Source organism: Callorhinus ursinus, unplaced genomic scaffold (genome assembly GCF_003265705.2).
Source record: "Callorhinus ursinus isolate GAN/ISIS: 27379988/994484 unplaced genomic scaffold, GSC_fseal_2.0 scaffold18, whole genome shotgun sequence".
Taxonomy (NCBI): Eukaryota; Metazoa; Chordata; class Mammalia; order Carnivora; family Otariidae; genus Callorhinus; species Callorhinus ursinus.
Window position 1 is genome coordinate 17,086,582 of NW_027397080.1, and position 20,382 is coordinate 17,106,963.

Genomic DNA, 20,382 nt, shown 5'->3' on the forward strand with positions numbered 1-20,382 from the left:
TTCCCAGAACCAGTCTATTAACTAGTTGGTGCTCTCAGGTATCAAATAGAGTCCCTATGCCCTCTGAGATGATGATTAGAATCTCTGACATTTATGGAGTGCCCACAATGCATGAGCACTCTATTTTAACCTATCTCATGTTAATAACCACTCAATGAAGTGGGTACTTTTAGGTTCATTTTACGGATGCAAAAATGAAGGCAGGGGAAGGTTAAGTGACTTGCCCAAGGCTACAGAGTTAGTGGCTGAGTCAAAATGCAGACCCAGGAACTCTGGCTCTAGAGCCCTAGCTCTTCATCAGCAGACTGTACTGCCTTTCTCAGGATACAGTCAGTCCATCCATGAACAGCAATCAAGCATCTGGGCACCAAGCACTCTACTAGACAGAAGCACCTATTCACACAAAATGATCAGAAAAACTGCTTTTACTCAGCCCATGCTCAATGGGAAAATCCATGCTGAATGCACCCCAGATTGTACCTCCTAGCTAAATACGAAGACAAAAACCTAGAAATTAAACCCTCGAAAATAAGGTCAAAACAACCCTGAAACTTCTCTCAACTTTGATGGAGAGCAGACAGTGCTTACAATATCTTCTTCTTCTCTGTCCCTTACCTGGGTCCACGTCTCTGAGCCCAAGATGTAAAAAATAAAACACAAAACCAAACAACTCTAAATAGAGATCACCAAACCTATTCCCCAGGCAGCCAGCCAAAACTGACATTCCACAAGGTCAGTCCATAAATTCCTATTTAGAATTTTCAACCTGAATTCAAGGAATAGCTCATTGTTTATTTAGGTCATATCACCAAAACATCCAACCAGAAACCAGTTTTCTTTGCTTTCCTCTCTGCCCCATCATCTTTTAGAGGTCGGCAAGAATACTCACAGGCAAGCTTGAGGGTCTTGACTGAAGACTCAGGTTCATATCTTCTTGCCCTCCCTTACTGGAGGTCATTGAGGGGGCTGAGGATGCCTGAGACCCAAATGAATCTTGAGATAACTCCTAAAATAAGAAAAACAAATGCTGTGAAGGCCTGGTATTGGTAAACCAGGCAAGTTTGCTTCATGGTGAAAGGGCTACAAGACTATCTCACAGAGGGCAGGTGGGAGCAAGAAACTGCCCAATTGTGCACAATATAATCTGAAGGCAGAAAAACACAAGGTGTGGCTCTTAAGACAAGAAGGTCAATGAGCACCAGGTGACATATGAAGGGTTGAATCACTATACTGTACACCTGAAACTAATATGACACTGTACGTTAACTAGCTGGAATTAAAATAAAAACTTAAAAATAAAGTTCAATCAATCCAGTTAGCATGTTTACCCAGAGTTTATTTAGTTGGTTTTTAAGTGCACATTAGAGACCCAATTTGTATGGCAAAGTTCTCCTGACACCATGCCCCAAGCTGTCTGTGGTCACACGCAGGGAAGGGCGGGAGGCAGGAGCACCTTACCTGTGGTGGAGGGAAGCGCTGCTGGGAATAGGCAGTTTGCTGTGGCTGCTGAGACTGGGGCTGAGGGTATGCAGCCTGCTGGGAGAGCGTCGAGGAGGCTGGCTGCTGAGGTTGCTGCTGCTGGTAGGGAGACTGTGCCTGCGGCTGTGAGTAAGGGGGCTGGCTCTGGGGGTGCTGCTGGGGGGTGGACTGCTGGGAGGGGTATGGAGTTGGGGACTGCTGATGTGGAGGCTGGGATGGCTGCTGGGAATAGGGAGGCTGCGAAGCCTGGAGCTGTGGGGGCTGAGACTGCGGTTGCTGCTGATAGGAAGGCTGGGCGTGAGGGTTCTGGGACGGCGGCTGCTGGGAGTAGGGCGGCTGCTGCTGCTGGGGGTGAGGACTCTGCTGGTTGTAATATGGAGTCTGGCCCTGCTGACCATACCCACTGGGGCCTTGTTGTCCGTAGGGAGGAATCTGTAGGAAAGGAAAGGATACTTTTAGCACAGACTCTTCTGGACGAAGGTATTCTGTCAGAAGACAGCCTGAGGATGGGTATAGGAAGCAGGCAAGCCAAGCTTCCCACTTAGAAGGCCCATAGTCTTTCCTACCATCCCTCTCTACACTGAGCCAGGAAGGACAGCCCAGCTGGGTTACTAGTTGGTTTGTTTACAAGTTGGTTTGTTTACAAGTGGACTGCATTCATCTACAGAAAATTTACAGTTTAATATCTGGGCAATTTACAAGAGTTCAAGAGCAGCCGTTTTCACCAGTGAACCTCCTCTTTATCATGGCCTAGACTGTTTTTGTAAGTGCTAGGAATCTGTATCCTAGCCACAACAAATGGTCAACAGCAGCCTGGCTTAGCTGACTAAAAACGTCGGGTTTAGTAACCCAGACAGTGTGCAAATCACTAAGCTACTCTGGTTCTCTTTTTCATTCAGTTTTCATTCAAAAAATATCTAAGAGCCTACTTGCTTACTTGTACCAGGCTCAATTCTAGACACTGGGGGTGTATCTGGTAAGTAGGCAAAAATAAAAACAACCAACCCACTAATACCCATCCATGTCTCCTCCATCTGCTCACTAGAAAAACAAACAAACAAACAAGCCCAAAAAAACAAACAAAAAACCCCCCCAGAGTGACAGCATCCTATTTTCCATATTTAAGGGCATACTTTGTTTTAAAGTCTTAGAAGTTAGGTTTTATATTCTGTCCATCACCATTTTCAGTATGAGTATTACTCAAATATAAATGATAGAAAATGCTGTCAAAACAAAAAATGACAATAAAAAGATAATGGTGCAGATGGCCAGACAAAAGGAGATGAGAGAAATCTTAACATTTATAACAGCACTGTTAGCATCGCTACCGTTCAATCTTCCCCTTTTCTTCTATTCCCAGTCCCTCCTACTAATCTTTCATTTTAAATCAGACAGCTATACATCGAAGGCCTTGGGAAACATGAAGGGCCTTTTCCATCCCCAGGGCACATGGCACGAAGGGATTTCTTGATTGCAAGTGGATAGGTGCCTGGCCCCTGCCTTTTTTCCCCCACCTCCTTTGGAGATCACTACTCAGTAGGTACAAGCAGGCCAGTCAGATCAAAGGACACAGATATGTACAGCCTAAGGCCAGGGAACAGTCTTTCTTCGAGCAAACATGGGATGATGCCCACAACCTCGGCCTTGTAAGCAGCATACTGTAGACAACTGAGCTCAATGGCCTATGCTCCTTTTGAGAGGTTTAGATGCCAAAGACTCATTCTGATTCTACAGCGCAAGACCAGATCATGGACAGCAACAAGGGTTAAGGTAATTGGAGTCACCATCTACCTGCTGTGCATAAGAGAGGCTGCCCATGGCACTCTGCGCCCGGCCCTGCATGGCCATCGGGTACCGCTGCGGGGTCTGGGACCCATATGGCTGCCCTGGGTACCCATGTCCTTGCTGCGGTCCTGATGAAGGTCCCTGTTGTTGCGAGTATGGGTTAGTCCCGCCATATGGCTGAGGTCTCATCTTGCCCATCTGATCCATTGGACTGGATGGCTACAAAATAAAAAGCATTTCATTAACCTGAAGCTTTGATAGCCTCTGGCCAGTATGAACATAAACCCAAGCGTACAGGTCTGTATGCCACATAGGAAAACAGTTACTGTGAGAAAGTAGTGGTACAGACCCAGTAATCCTTGGGCAAGTCATTTAACCTTCCTCATAACCTTGATTTTACCATATGTGAAATGAAAATACCACTATGAAAGCTATGTACTACTTTGTAAGTGAGGTACTATTTGAGATCCAAGGGACAGGCCAGGTGTGGAACATGAATTTATGTACTCTCTGGTGCAGAAAATCAGAACAAAGGCCCTTCAGTCGGGAAAGGACGGTGCTGCTATTATACTCTGCCATGATCCTGTTCAACACCACCAAAACTAATAATACTTCAATACTGTGGTTGGGGATTCAAAAACATAAGCATCCAGACGCTTCCATTCTTTCAATAGTGGAATCTTTTTTCTTGCGTATCTGTAGCTTGTTTACACTATGGCAAAATGGCACAAGCACTTAAATTTATGCTTTCTTCTAAATGGATAACATGGCTAAGTTACAGTTGTTGACTCTGAATTTAGAGCCTTGGGCATCTCAACTGAAAAGTTCATCTCCTAAGAGTTTGAATGTGTAAGGAGGATAGAACTTTTGCTTCCTTAAAGGACAAGATATAGAGGTACACCAGTAATGGAAACTCAAAGTACACTTCACAAGTATTTGGCTACAAACATAGCTTTCTTTCAGCTCTTTGTGGGACAACAGGTTCAATCAGCTCATTCACTTTCTGACATAACTCTATCCTACTGGAGCTATATATGACAGAGCCCAGCATGTTTTCCAGTCAGAGATGCCTACCTATATTTATTGGGGGGGTCCCCTAAAAACCTTAAACAGATACACCCGAGTTGAAGAGTAGGCCTGGACTTAACACAAAACTTGAAAACTGAACCTTAAATTGGGAATGGGGAATAGATATTAACACTCTGGGCCTGAGTATCATTAGCTCTCAAATTAAGGAGTTCAGTGGTTCTTGAACTTTAGCATGCATCAAAATCACCTAGAGGGCTTTTTAAAACACAGACTGATGAGACCCACCCCCGGGGTGTCTGATTCTATAGGTTTAGGGTCGGGCCTAGGCTACACAGTTGTAATAGTTCCGCAGTGAGGTTGATGCTGCTGGTCCAGGGGCCACACTTTAAGAACCACTGGTCTAGATTATACCTAGGGTCCCTTCCTGTTCTGCTTTTCTGTAATTAATATTCTATAATTTAAGGTGGATAAGACCTTAAAAAACAACAAAAGCCCTCAAAGACAAGGGGAGGGGGAGGCACATTCACATAACTGGTTCTCTGTACATGTCTTTTTTTTTTAATGTTTTCTTTTCTTTTTTTAAATTTTTTTAAATTTATTTATTCATGAGAGTCAGAGAGAGAGAGAGAGAGAGAGAGAGGCAGAGGCAGAAGCAGGCTCGCCACTGAGCAGGGAGCTGGATGCAGGGCTCGATCCCAGGACCCTGGGATCACGACCTGAGCCGAAGGCAGATGCTTAACCATCTGAGCCACCCAGGCGCCCCTCTGTACATGTCTTTTTTGGGGGGCAGAGTACTACCTAGGTGTTTTATAATAGAGGGAAAGTTGAGCTGTCATGAGGAAAATAGATAAGACAAAAAGCCACAGAAACTATCCTTCTAAACACCAAAAGGAAAAAAAGCAGAGGCAAAATTCTTAGGCTGCAACAAAGTCAGCTAAAAAGGTAACAGGGAGGATGGACGCACCCTTGAAGTTTCTAAACTATAGTGAACCACAGTAAAACTGTATCCCAAATCACTACTACATGTCAATATTATTAAAGTGCTGTTTCCAACAATCATACCCACAAATTTTGGCCCAAGTCTTGCCTCTGTATCAGAAGCTCCAATAAAATCTCAGTCATTAATTTTGGAGCTACATGAATTCTTTTGGGACTCTTTAGGAAATTCAAATTTAACAACAACTGGACTACTAAGTAATAAACAGCATGTGATCTTCCCCAGATACACCTGGCAATGAAGCCAAAACATCACCAGTCTCTCCCGTAAAGAGCTCAGGGGCTTACACAGCCACATTATGCCACCAGATCCTCAGCTCATCCCCAAGTGCAGCTGCTGTCCACGTGGCCCCCAGGTGAAAAGACTACATTTGCTCAACAGAAAGACCAGCCCACTCTAGGTATCTCTGTCAATCCAGGTCTCCCTACAACACAAGAGGGGCAGTCATTACCATGGTTACTGTGGAGCTTCTAGAGCAGTAGCTATCAACCAGGGCTACAGATCAGAATTTTCTGTGAGGCTGCACAAATGCCTGGGTGTCTCCCCACAGATTCCAAGTTAGTGAGTCTGGAAGGGCTTGGGTTCCCTGACCCCCTCACCCCTTAAGATCCTTGAATGATTCTAACGTATACTACTAAGTGAGATCTAGAGACATACTGTCCAATAAAATTTTCTGTGACATGTGACTATTAGGTACTTGATATATGGCTAGTGTGACTGAGGAACTGAATTTTTTTTTTTTTAAGATTTTTTATTTATTCATTTGAGAGTGAGAGAGAGCCAGCTGGAGCACAAGGTGGGGGGCACGGTACGGAGGCAGAAGCAGACTCCACTTGAACAGGGAGCCCAACGCCGGGCTCGATCCCAGGACCCTGGGATTAAGACCTGAGCCAAAGGCAGACACTTAACCGACTGAGCCACCCAGGTACCCTGGAAATGAATTATTTTTATTTACTTTTAATTATATTCAAGTAACCACATGTAGCTAGTGACTATCATACTAGACTCCACAGTTTAGAGCAGTGCTCACAAATCATTTTCATCTTTCCCTGTTCACCAACAGCTCCAAAATTCCTGTCTACATCCTGTACAGTACTGCATAGAAAGTGCAAAGAATGTAGTAAATCTATAGACTTGGGTTCAAATCCTAACTCTATCACTGTCTGATCTTGAGCATAAGTCCATCTAAACAGTGAAAAGTTTTTCACCTAAAATACACATAACTTGGAGTGCCTGGGTGGCTCAGCTGGTTAAGCATCCGACTCTTGGTTTCAGCTCAGGTCAGGATCTCAGGGTTGTGAGACCCAGCCCAGCACCGGGTTCTGCACTCAACAGGGAGTCTGGGATTCTCTCCCTCTCCTTCTGCCCCTCCCCCGCAATCTGTCTCTCTCTCTCTCTCTCTCTCTAATAAATAAATAACTAAATATTAAAAATAAAGGGCACCTGGGTGGCTCAGTTGGTTAAGCGACTGCCTTCGGCTCAGGTCATGATCCTGGAGTCCCTGGATAGAGTCCTGCATTGGGCTCCGTGCTCGGCGGGGAGTCTGCTTCTCCCTCTGACCCTCCCCCCTCTCATGTGCTCTCTCTCTCACTCTCTCTCTCAAATAAAATCTTTAAAAAATAATAAAAATAATAAAATGCACATAACACACTACACACAGTGCCATTTAAATGCCCAGTAAATAGTGGCTATTATCGATAATGATAAATAGCGCTTCTGCCTGGCTCTAGAGCCCTCCAGTGTGCTCCAGTTCTACACATTTGTCAGTGCTCAGCTCTACACAATGGTATCCTGCCTTGCCCTCCTGTCCACAATGGCTTCCACGAGCAGAAACCCAACCCTTCAACATGAAGGCACTTGCCATTCTTCAGCACACTGATCTCTCACATTTCTAAATCTCCTATAGTAAATTCAGTCAGAATTGTAAGATTGGCATTTAGTTGTCTAGTTAACTGAGTGCATCTCTCAAGATTATGTTCTAGGAAGCCAGAGATCGGGTGTTTTACCTTGAAAATCATCCCCCTCCAGCCCCTGCCACAGACCCCAAGTGCAGAGCTAGGGCTCAGTAACATCAATGTGCTAGGCTGCCCTACTGTAAGTAGTAGGTAGGGGATACTATGGGGAGAAAGCCCAGATCAAACCATCGAGCCACAGGGTTAGGGACACACCCTAAACCAGGTTATGACTTTGAGGGAAGAAAAAAAATGTGGACTGAACTGAAAGAAAAAAAGAGGGCAGGGTAGAACGAACAGCCAAGGGAGAACAAGCACACTTTTGAGAAGAATCTTATGTGCCATGCTATACCAGAGAGGTCTTCAAACTGCAAAGGCATACCCAAACACAGCTTAGAAACAAAAGGCTAAAAGCAAGTTACCTTTTCCTCTGTCATATCTAGGGTCCTATACTACCAGTGGAGGACAGTTACTTAGAGGGGGCTAGTTAATAAAGGTTTCAAGGATTCCTTCGTCAACTTTAGGAAATCTTTGCAGACCAAAAAATAAATGCAACTCAAAGAAATTCTAATTTTAAAAATAAAATTAAGACATTTCCCCTTCCTGGACATCAGGTTTCTTACCCCCTCCCTCACCAAAGGTTTATAATCAGCAGAGTATGCAGCTTTGCAAACTAAAACATATTCAGGTCAAACGATCTGGCTACTCTGGTCTCATGTCAAAGTTCAACATCTGCTCATATTAGAAGGGGAGGTAAGCAGAGACCTAACTCACACTTCTGACATTTAAAACCATTGTGAAAGATTTGTGATTTGCAGTTATAGATGAAATGCCATCTTACAATCTCTCATAACAGAGAGGGGGCCTTAAATCACCACTAATCAGTTTTATTGGAAAACAGCAATTTCAAGCCAGAAAAATCCCTACTACATGCAAGACAGAAAAGCCAGTATCAGCAGTCTGCAGGCACCAAGGAAGAGGCAGGGAATGGGAAACACCAAACTCTGGCTGCAAAGAGCCAGAGATTCCACTCTGGGAATGATGGAGAGGAAATCCTTTCAATGGGAAACCACAGGAGTAGATTACTGTGATGATACTTCAAAAGCAAAGGCTCCGCCACAAAGACACATAAATGAGAGGAAAATGATGCCCCTTGATCAGGGAAGTTGGGCCCCTTGCTATCTACTCTCCTGAATTCATAAAAAAATTTTTTAAGAGGGGGGGAAGAGCCATAAGGAAAAAAAATCCATCTCCATCCACCAATTATCTCTTTCCAGATCACTGGCCATGTTACAAACCGCCTGCCAAGTAAAATGCATCAAAAGATGCAGTTTAGGGGCATCAAAGGCAGGGATGCCTAGTGGGCTGGACCCTCTGAATATATTCAGAACAGCTTGTAGACTAACCATTTGCACAGAGTCCCCCTATTCCAAGCAGAAGGAATTACACGCCCCTCCAGACCGATGAGCTAATAGAATCCCTGACAACTTCTTTTTTTTATTTTTTTATTTTTTTAAAGATTTTATTTATTTGATAGCGACACAGTGAGAGAGGGAACACAAGCAGGGGGAGAGGCAGAGGGAGAGGGAGAAGCAGGCTTCCTGCGGAGCAGGGAGCCCGATGTGGGGCTCGAGGATCAGGACCTGAGCCGAAGGCAGACGCTTAACGACTGAGCCACCCAGGCGCCCCGAATCCCTGACAACTTCTTATTGCACCAAGGAAGGCCATAACAACCCTCAGGATTGCTGAGATATAACAAACTGGGCTTCAAATTCTCCAACTTCTGACCATGACTGATTGTGAAGAGAGCAGAGACCACCACCCCCAATGCCTTCTCCTTCAAACTTCCAAACAGAAAGATACTATTCACCAAAATGTATCACACCATGTTCCTGTGGCACCAAGAAAGATCAGCTTAATTTTCTTGAAATAAAAGTCCAACTGAGGAAAGCTCCAGGCTTCGGTCTCAATCCAAAGATACAGAAAGGAAGTGCCCAGGCAACAAACCTAAGGAGCCAGATTTGGTACCCAAAGACTGGCAAGAACAGGAGTGGAGAGGGATGGGCCAGGGCTGAGGAAAAGCTGTCCATCAGAGAGCAGAAGTCTTGACTACCACTTGTACTGTCATCCTAAATGCCAACTAGCTGGGGCCAGAATAAACTTAGTGCCATAACCTGGAATTTGGACATCTAAATATTATTTCTTACTCCTTGTGCTTTCAATTCATTCCTGGCCAGATTTGTTGTATGACTTTTAATAATAACAATAAAAAAAAAAGCATCCCTGGCTCTTTAACCGAAAGAACCCCCTAATTGATTCCCACAGTAATTAACCTGCATTTTACCTCAGAGAGCGGTAGTTAAGGAAGTCGGCACTGCTATTTATAACTCATCTCAAATTGAGGGCAGACTGCCTAAAATCTAACACATCCCAGCTGTACTCCTGTTTGAACTGGGGCCAAGGGAATTTTTTAAAGCAATCTTGGCACCGAATGAATGACACCAACAGTATGAGAGCGCGAGCGGTTGTGTTGTGGTGACGTAGCACTGGAGGTGGAATGGGAGGGGGCCAGTGTACTGTGATCCCTCTCGTGCACGCCTGCTTCTTGCTGAGTCCCAGTACAGTAAGCTGGGAACCGCCCACTGAGAGCCAAACACAGGAAAAGGCTTTTCCTGTGGAACGCCTTGAAGTGAGAAACACATGGCTAATCTGCATAAACGCGAAGCCACACCGCCCCTGCCAGGAAGGTTAGTGCTCGTAATCTCTGGCCATGAAGCTGGCTGCCTGGGAGGACTTGGACTGGCGCCTGATAACCCAGAAAGAGCCGAGAGAACAGATGGGTAAGGACCCCGGCAGAAAACAGCCCCGGGTCACGTGACTCGCCACATGGCCCCGCCAGCACAAACTATTGTCTGGCTGCGGAGCTCCCATACAAAGGCACCCGGCCTCAGCTTCCTGTGATTACAGGGACAGGCGGCAGCTGTTGATCCAGTTCCCGTTTGGGACCCTCCCCTGTGGAGGGGCAGTCCAGGCAGGGACAAATATAAAAGGTAAGGCCTCTCCCAATCAACGCTTTCAGCTTCCCCCAAGCTCCACGTGGCTCCACTGGGATCCTAGGATGGACAGAGTAGACTCCCCTAAAAAGAATCACCCTTTATACCCTGGTACACATTAGCTAGTCAGAATAAATCATTCTCACGGTGCCCTCTTCCCTGGCCACACAAACATCTGTATCCAAAGCCTCCTCATCCTTTTCTTACTCTTCCAGTATTTCATAGTTTTGAAAACTGGTCAAGGATCCCTACCTGAACTGAAGAGAAACTGCCCAGAAAGCTGCTTGAGTTCCATCCCCAGACCCTGCCTCTTAAAATAAAGAGACTTCCTTCATTTTGTTTTGCGTTTTAAACAGTCAGGTTTCCCTGTGACCTAGGACGACAATAAGACATTCCTTAACCTCCTATTTTGCCTCACCAGAGACATTATTTTAGATTTTCTGAAGCTAAGTTGACGACAGGAAAAGAAAAATACCTCTTCAGACATACCAGCACCTGACCCAGGAAATCAAACCCACTCGGCCTAAGATTCTTAGCTTTCTTAACCTGATAATCACACCCCACATTTTCTACTTTACAAGAGATGGAAAACAATTCATTCTAGTTCTAGTTCATTCAAGTTCTAAATAAACTGGTCATCTGCCTATGGTGAGAGAGAAATTAACAACTACCACTCCAAAGAGATTTAAAAAAAAAATCTTTCAAAATTGAATATAAATTTAAAAAATCCAAATTCAGGGGCGCCTGGGTAGCTCAGTTAAGTGTCTGCCTTCAGCTCAGGTCATGATCCCGAGGTCCTGGGATCGAATCCCACATCGGGCTCCCTGCTCATTGGGGAGTCTATTTCTCCTCTCCCTCTGCCCACCTGTGTTCTCAAATAAATAAATAAATACATAAATACATAAAATCTTAAAAAAGAATCCAAACTCAATGAAAAGTTCTATCAACCCTATTCTGTTTACAGAAATAATTCTAGAAGATTAGGGCATGTTCCTCTTTGCAGACAAAGAACTCATTTCAAAGCCACCACCTGAAGCACCAGCCTGACCAAACCCCTAGGAGGGGTTGCAACCAGACATCAGACTTGATCTTCCAACCAATACTGTCTCTAAAACTGATAGAGAACAAGGGGCTTCTCTCCCTGGCTCAGAGATATTTAGGCTACTGTGCTCCATCCTTCCAGATCAGATGATCAGAGAAAACTTACTAAGGGTAGAAAAAAAAAGAGACCAATGGGGTAACAGTCATTAAATCATCTAGCAAAACTCAAAACAGATTATGAGAGCCAACTGTAATAACCACCTCACAGCTGTCCACCCAAAAGAGGCATGCCAGAAAAACCACAACCAGGTGCTGGTATTTTATTTCTTCTTTGGTTCCAGAAAGAGCCCTTCAAGTAGTGCAGCAACAGCACCAAGCTAATGAACTCAACAAATGATAAAGTCCTTCTCATCCAGAGCACTTTCATTAGCCACCTTTCATAGAGAAAATGCTCTTCTGAAAATGATGAAGATCACTTTTTTGGAAGACCAAATTTAGCTAACCAATCTCTCCCATTTCCAATGAATTACAAAAGCCTCTGAAGAAACCACACAACTTCTTGAGAAAGAATTCCTCTTTAGGTACTGCTTCAATCCCAGGTTTTAAAAACAGGAGGGCCCCAAGAAGATGATTAAACAGGAACTGAAATGCCATTTGATAAAATTAAACATCCCCTTCTTTACAACTTTTTAATCTCAAGAGTAAGGCAGGAGCACAACATGGTGAAAAGTACTAGACTGAGAGGACATCTGGGTCCCCCTCCCAGTTTTCTGACCAATTCCCTGGGGTGGGCTGTGGGGGGTGGGGAAGGGTGGCAGTGAAGCACTAGCCAGGTTGTACCTTAACCTCCTCAGCAACACAATGGAATCCTGCCCTCCAGATTCTGAATCAGCAGCTCTGGGACAGGGCCAGAAATCTCCTTAGGCAATTCTCATGTCCAGTCTGGGAGCATTTGGGCCATGTGCCCTCTTTCCAAAACTCCTCCCATCTCCAGTACCAAGTGACTCTAGAATTCAGATGCACGTTCAGCTTCCTTAGCCAAACAATGGTCTGAAGAGGGCAGAGCGTGGCCAACAGAGAAACCACCAGGAATGCACCTCAGATTCCCAGATTCCTAAATAAGCAGCATTCTCAGTTAAAGCCAAGCTTTCCCAAATTCCTATACCGAGTCCCTGCGATGTCTTGTTTACCTAAACATGTATCACTAACATACTATATACTTTACTTATCCTGCTCATGTTCTGTATCCCAGGCTAGAATATAAGCTCCAGGACGGTGAAGATGTGTGTGTAAAGCAAACTTTCCTCCTTTAAAAGTAGGAAAGGAAAGGGGACTGTGGAAGAGAAAGTGAAATTCTAGAGGCCTTGCAATTCCTAACCTCGGTCGTGCAGAGGAAATGCTTTGGCCCTGGGTGGCCAGTCCTACACAATGGTTAAGAGCTCTGCCCTTGCAAGGCCTTCAACTTCTCTTGTCCCTTAGTTTCTACATCAACAGAATAGAGACAATAGTAGTAGCACCCTCCGGGCTGAATAAATGAGTTAATACATTAAAACAAAACCCTCTTCTTCAAACCAGCTGGACATGCTCTGGCCTCACCCATCTCTCCACCACGAATACTCTTTCTTCAGGTATTAGGATAGCTCTCTTCCACATCAAATAACACTTTCACTTGGCCTTCCCTGGTAAACCCACCCAAAATTTCAATCCTACACACCTCTTAGACCTAGTCCATTGTTAACCTTTCTCCCAAGCATGTATCACTAGAATACTCTATGGTTTACTATTTATCTTGTTTAATGTTCATAGTCTAAACTAAAATATATAAGCTAGTGGGTATGTGTCTAGAGGTACTAGAGGTGGACGTGTGTTTAACTGACTGCTATATCCTCTAGCACCCAAAATGTTAGCTATTATCATCCTACACAAGTCCCAAATTTCTAGAAGCAAAGCAGAACACTTAAGGTCTGGTCCCATATACTCAAGACCAGAAACCCAAAGTGGTCAATCAGAGGTTAGCTAACAAATAAATTGAAATTATGCTTTTTAAAAAAAGAGAAAAAGCACAGGCTTTGATACTACACTGAGCAAGTCACTTCCCTTGGCACCAGAACCATCTGTAAAATGGGGATTAAAAACTGTCTAACAAAGATAAAAGACAGTTGAAATGATCAAATATGTGAAATGCTTGTTAACGTACCAGTTCATAAACTACACGTACAACAGACATTACTTCCCTTTACCCTCAATGAGAGAAAAAGCAGAATGGGTTGAAAGCAGTTTCAAAATACCTGCTTAAAAATCAAGAACACACAAGTCGGACATCAAAAGGGTTGATCAGTCCAATTTTCAACCTCTACCTACTTTCAGTCTGTTCTCCCAAAGGAATCCCAAAGAATCTCCTCCCAAGAATCCTGACAGTAAAGCCCAATAGTTTTCAACCAGAACAAACCCCTGAGAAGTTTTTGGAAATAAATGTATGAAAGTGCCTTTTTTTTTTTTTTTTTTTTTTTTGGTTATCACATCAACTCTGTGGTGCTACTGGCATTTATTACCTGGGGAGCAGGATGCCAAATGTCCTGCAATGCATCTCCACACAAAGAAGAGCCTCGGTGAGAAACAATGGACTCTAGCCCATTACAAGTCCAATCTTAGATGGAGAATTTCCTGTAACACTTGACCCTGGAGCAGTGAAGGGAAAGGGAATCAGAACTGACCAGTACCCATCCCAAGAGCCCAACATTATAAAGCCACCCAGTAGCCAAGGTAATCACAAATAAAAATTTACTTTAAAAAAATAGCTGGAAGATAATTCACTGAAGGTGGTACTTCTCCAGCACATTTATTAAAATTCAATTACGGTTATTTGTAATTATTTACTTACATCTTTCCCCACTAGAAAGTACTCCATGGAAGCAGAAATTATGAATCCTATGTTCACAACACAGTGACTGATACATTGTAGAAGCTCAGTTAAGTACTTGTTGCATTACTATAAGCAACCTTCAAATGGAAGGTAGGTACTCACAGGTTTTCCAAAAAAAGTTCTACCATAAGACTTCTTATATTGGCAAGTAAGTCAGTAATAGGATTGGGCAATTAAGTGAGCTAAAAAGTTATTATCCCCCAAATTTCTGAGAAATGGGAAATATGATCAAAGTCTAGGAAATCTTGATGGTATGCAAGAAAGATAGGTTGGGATACTGCATCCCAGTAGTGCTCAATAATTAAAAACAATGTATAGACCTTGCTACCCACATGAGGTGGTATGGGTTGACACCAGGAAAAGGTACTTCCTCCCACAAACCATTCTTTGGTGTTTCTATTAGGGAAAGGACCTTAGTGTGGATGGACCACAAGCCCAACTGAGTGGCACAATTTTTTAGACATTTTCTGCCCTGCTTACTTGTCCCTTAACATTAGGTGATATGGTATACTTAAGGAATACACAGAGAGCCAAGGGTCATGTAACCTTATAAACAGAGCTTCACCCAGGAGGGTACATAGCAACTTTTCAATAAAGACAACACTTTTAAATCACACCTACTTCTTCTGACCTAGTTTCTAAAATACTCCTTCTTCCATATTAAACTGCTTCGCAGATAACTGCTCAAAAACAAACAAAAAAGGCAAAGGCAAAAACTGCTCCTAGTCGCAAAACTTTAAGGCCTCATTTGCTTTCTCTTTAAAAGCTCTCGTTTTCCCCCACTCCCTTTATCTATAATTCCAAACTTGGACTGGTCTTGCATGGGTTATATAAAAAGATCCTAAATTTCTCTAAGTGCACAGTTCTACATCCTGCCAAAATTTCTCCTTCTGTACTAAAAAAGGTATCTGTGACACATCACTGAGCTGTAGGAACTTGATTTACATGCAGTCGGAGATTCCGTTTGTCATCAATCCAATCAAGTCCTGTAAAGACGCTGAGAAGCAGCAATGCCACTGTGTTTTTTCAACTCCTAGGGCTGCCTTGGACCACTTTCCAAAAATGCCAGTCTTTCACCTGGTCCCCCTAAGTCCACTTTGAACAATCAAATAAGTTAAAGAATGGCCCAGGGCACAGCCAACCTTATTAAGATTATAGGTGCCTCCAAATCCTCAGGCGTTTTTAAGGTCAGCAATTTGCTGAATGAAGAGCCATACGGTCCTATAAATCCTCCAGTTCTTTTCAAAGCTCCAAAAGTACATTAGTACCAACCTCCTCTACACCACTGTTCACACAAATGTGTACAGGAGACCCCAGCTGGCTTCATCATTTATACCAGAAATATACCTGGACCAGACCAAAGTTACTAAGCTATCTTTTCTCAAGTTTGTCTCTCCTCTTTATTTCCTATCTCTGGCCAATATAATCAAATTGAGATGGATACCTGGCATGCTAAATTATGCAAATCGAGCTGAAATTTATCTTTTCCTCACCCCCCACCCCCAAGTCTGTTTCAGTTTTAGCTCATACACTCTTTGGAGATTGTCTTACTCAAGGCACACGGAATTTCTTTTTGGTGCAATGTGCCTGGGTGGATGAACCCAGCTTTCTCAATGTCATTTTATTTTAACCCAAAATACCATAATGAGACCACATATTGGTCACTTGAGGTTTTATGTAGGGGTTTTAAAGAAACCGATTCAAAGCTGCATTGGGAGAGCAGAGGATTCAAATCACAGACTAGAAAGAAAAACAAAAATGTTACAATCTGTCCTGTACCAACACAACCCCAAAAACAGATTAAGGAGGGCTAAGAAACAGTCTCCAGGCCAAAGGCAATAAAGTGGGAAAGAGAATAGAAGAGATACAGATCATTTAGGGAAAACTTGTTTATTAGTTAATTAGACAAAGGCACTTCCTGCCTCTACTTAGGGCAGGTACCTCCAACAGAGAGGCACACAGATACCAGTTGATCTGAAAGTGGTGTAAGTTGCATCTCCAGTACTTTAAAGACATTTTACCAGCTCTAGTATGGTAAAGTTACTAGGCCTCCATATGCTCTGCATTCTACCAACAGAGTTAGACATCAAAAGAGAGAATGGAAAAAGGGAAAAACAAGAAACAGAGAAAATCAAGCTAGAAAGCAGAGGGATGCTAAAGTAAGATTAAAACACACAAGCACACACAAAGAACGTATGACTCCCTACTAGAATTATTTGTCTGTATCTACAAATGTCAAATCACAGATCAAACTGTCAGCACATGGCCTCCTAGAAGCCTTGGCCTTCATCAGAGCCGGGTCAGTCATCACAGCTTCACTCCTCAGACAGGAGGGAAAAGAGGCTTGGTACAAGGAAACTTGTTTTTAATGGGAACGATACAGAAACCACATCAGGTTTTCAGAAAGTGCAGGTGTACTAGAACACTGGTTCTCTGCTAGGTCTTTGCATTGTTACTGTTTATTACCAGACATTTCTCAAACTTTCCATTTCTGTGCCAAGCACAATCATTATTTATTAAGCTATACAACTGGGGACAGGTCTTGGCTCAAATGTCCGCTCCTGAGAGAGACCTCATCCACTTCAAAGAGGGGCAGCTTGTCAGGAACTGACTTAGAGAAGCTAGGACTTCACAAGGGACACAAAGAAAGGAATCACAGCAAACCTCTGGCTAGCCACTAGGGGCTAAGTGGTGAGAGAGGGAGGGAGGTCATTAAGGACGACCTACTAAGAGACCACCAGATCTGGCCCTGTTCACAGATCAGTTGGCCATCACGAGCAGAAGGGACATCATGGCGTTTAACTGAAGCTCCCAAACTGGCCTGAGCAGCGTTTTCAAGAATCACTTTGTTAGGCAATTTACTTGGCCGGTCATACCTGCTGACCACACAGTCACAATCCTAAAATGAACTTTTCCACCTTCATCAAACAACCAGTACCACGGATTCAGATTATCTTCATGCTGCATGTCACCAAAGAGCTAAGAGAAAGAGAAATGGAAGGCAGGGAGTCCCCAAGCGCTATAAAGAAATAGACCTGTTTGGTGACTGGAGTTTACAATATTGCATAGTAGAAGATTCCTTTTTCTTTCTTTTTTTTTTTTTTTAAGTAGTACGAAAAGAAGATTCCATCTTAAAAGTATTTTTCTTCTCCCAAGCATTTTTAACCTTTTCTCTATCCAGGAACTCTCTCACATCATGGGAAGAGCAGATACATCTGAAATATCAGCCTATGGTTTAATCTGGAAGAAGTCCCTCAGGTAATTCAGATATACTCTGTAAATGCATAAATCTGGTAGTTCTAATTTGGGTGTGCATCACAATGGCCTGGAGGGCTTGTTAAAACACCCTGCTAGAGTTCTGGATTCAGTAGGTCTGGATGAGTATTTGCATTTCTTTCTTTCTTTCAAGTAGCTCCACACCCAGCATGGAGCCCAACGTGGGGCTTGAACTCATGACCCCGAGATCAAGACCTGAGCTGAAATTAAGAGCTGCAACTGACTGAGCCACCCAGGCGCCCCTTTACGTTTCTAAACAGGGCCCAGGGAATGCTGATGCTAACGGTTAGGGATCCCACGGAGAACCACTGCACTAATCTATCTCTCAAACTAGAACAACAGGTGCTTAATAAAATTTGTTGGGTTTTTTTAAGCATTAATATATCTTACATGTAGCTAAGAACTATGGGATAGCTTTTAATTCAGTGAAGACCAACTGTCCTTAACCACTCAGTACTAGCCCCCTCTCAAGCAGGGGCCTCTACAAACTAGGAGTCATGTTCAAATTTTATTTGATAATAGTACTTTCACATATATTATTAATACATTTTTTTAAACATTTTCCTTATTTGTTTGACAGAGAGAGGGACAGACAGCACAAGCAGGGGGAGCAGCAGAGGGAGAGGAAGGCTCCCTGCTGAGCAGGGAGCCCGACACGGGGCTCGATCCCAGGACCCTGAGACCATGACCTGAGCCGAAGGCAGACCCTTAACGACTGAGCCACCCAGGCACCCCGTTATTAGTATTTATTGAAACCTGCAAGGTAGATCTTTTTCCTCATTATATAGTTGAGGATATAAATTCAGAGAAGTGACTTGCCTAAAGTCACACAGCCTAAGGGAACTTTAAACCCTTAGAGTTTTAGAGCTGACTCTACTATGAAACTTTGTGTGAGGTACTTAATCTTTATGTGCTCACTTTCCCCAAGTGGAAATTAAGACAATAATCCTTGCCTCTCCTGCAAGTGCTTCAAGTCATAGAAAGTAAACTCAATCTGTAAATACTCTCATAATACAAGTTACGCTCACTTAGATCAAAGTGAAGGAGTCTTTGAGCCTCAATCCACCCCTACCCCTCACTCTTTTCAAAAATCCCTCCCAAAGAGAAAAGTGGCCTGACGACCAAAAGCTGCCAATTCTTACCATTGGGATCACATGGCCATTCATCAGAAACTTAAATAAAATTCTAGATGGACAGAAATCTAGGCATAATGTAAAACTGTAACCAAAGGCTTTTAGTCTTTCACCCCATTTAAGAGTTCCAGGCTATTGCAAAAATAATGTCCCGATAAGCCTTAGTGCTTAAATAATTTATTTTAAGAAGCAAATTTAGTATTTTATAATGTTACAGCTCTAGAGAATCAGACAAACCTTGATTCATATCAGAACTCTACCTTTTACTAGCTTTTTACCCTAGGGCAAATTTCTCATTTTTACTCTATTTCCTCATCTGTAAAGTGGGAGGAGTAACAACAGAACCCAGCTCTCATGGTTTTGAAGATTAAATAAATAAATTCATGGAGAGACCCAGCATAGAGATTGGCACATTGTAAGTGTGCAAATGCATGGTTATTACTATTAATATTCACCCTCAGTATGCCATCATTTTAAAATTGGGATCTCAGTGAGATTCTAAGCCTATCCCCAGCCCAGGACAAAGTTATGGATCAACTACCTATAGAACTGTTCCCCAAATCCTTTATAATAGAGCCATCTTTGGCAGCCAGACTCCTCAACAGGTAAAAAGTTAGATGTCTACTACTGCTGGACCAACCCAAGAACTCCACCACCTGATGATGAGAAGAGAGAGAAAGCAATCTGTACACAGCAGACTAGACACAGTAACAAACAGCAACGAATTCCCAGCATTTTTGCTCAGGTGACTTGTTCACTAACGACAAGAGAAAGCCATAATAAGGTCCACCCAGAGAAAGGGGGAAATCACTGTGCAAGAAGAGCCCAAAGACACATTTGTTTCCTCCAAAAGGAAGTGCCCAGCAATATGTAGTCTTTTATCATCTACCACGTGGCTGAACTCACACTCTGCTTAAAGTCAAAGTATACCAGGCATCAGTCATTGAGAGTAAACAGCTGGACCCAGACGCACTCATGCCCGGTAAGCAAGTTGTGACCTCAAGGAAAACAAGAGGCAAAATAAAAAAAACCAAGCACACAGCAAATGGGTTTTTAAATGACTGATATCACACCAACCCCTAAACTCCCCTGCTGCCGTCATGCTGGTGCTAGATCTTGAGCAGGGAGTTCCTTTTAACAGAGATGTCTATAAACAAGCAAGCTGAAAGCTAACAAGTTTAAGAGGGAAAAAGCATACAAAAATCTTGGCTGCTGGTGATGAGCCACAGAAAATCATGAATGTGCCTGTGCCAAGGGAGGAGGAAGTCTAATATCTAACATTGCAGACTTGGGAACCCAGAAGCAACGAAGCCATAAGGAAGCCCAAATGCAAAAGAGGAAAAAAAGCACATGGCACATTTCCTCTTCATATGGGTGGCAATTTAAGCAGCACTCTGGGCCTGCAGAGCACATAGCCCCGGTGCCCAAAGCCCCTTAGTATTTCATATCAACATTAGCTTCCTGGAGGGCGACAAAAATCTGTCCTGGATTACTGGGTGATTTCTAATATGTACCATAACCAACACTAAGTCAACATTTTAGGGATCAAATTTCCTACTCTGCAGCGTGTTGGAATGCATTCTTGGCATTAGACCTCTCATTGCAGTACACCCTTGGAAAATGCAGAAGCCACTGCAAAGACTCAACCTGTCCCAAGACCATCTTCTGGTATGCAGAAATGACTAACAAAAACAAATGTAAGTTCACTCAGATG

General features: G+C 43.3%; 1 protein-coding gene across 2 annotated transcripts in view; it reads right to left on the bottom strand.

Annotated features, from left to right (window-relative positions):
- The window catches only part of ARID1A (AT-rich interaction domain 1A), a 67,079-nt gene that overhangs the window by 37,921 nt on the left and 8,776 nt on the right, over nt 1-20,382 (bottom strand). For both annotated transcript variants that reach the window (XM_025856786.2, XM_025856787.2), the window contains exons 2-4: nt 3,271-3,483; nt 1,459-1,911; nt 890-1,006 (exon numbers count right to left, since the gene is read on the bottom strand). In XM_025856786.2, the coding sequence (XP_025712571.1) occupies nt 890-1,006; nt 1,459-1,911; nt 3,271-3,483 (783 nt within the window). The remainder of the gene's footprint in view (nt 1-889; nt 1,007-1,458; nt 1,912-3,270; nt 3,484-20,382) is intronic.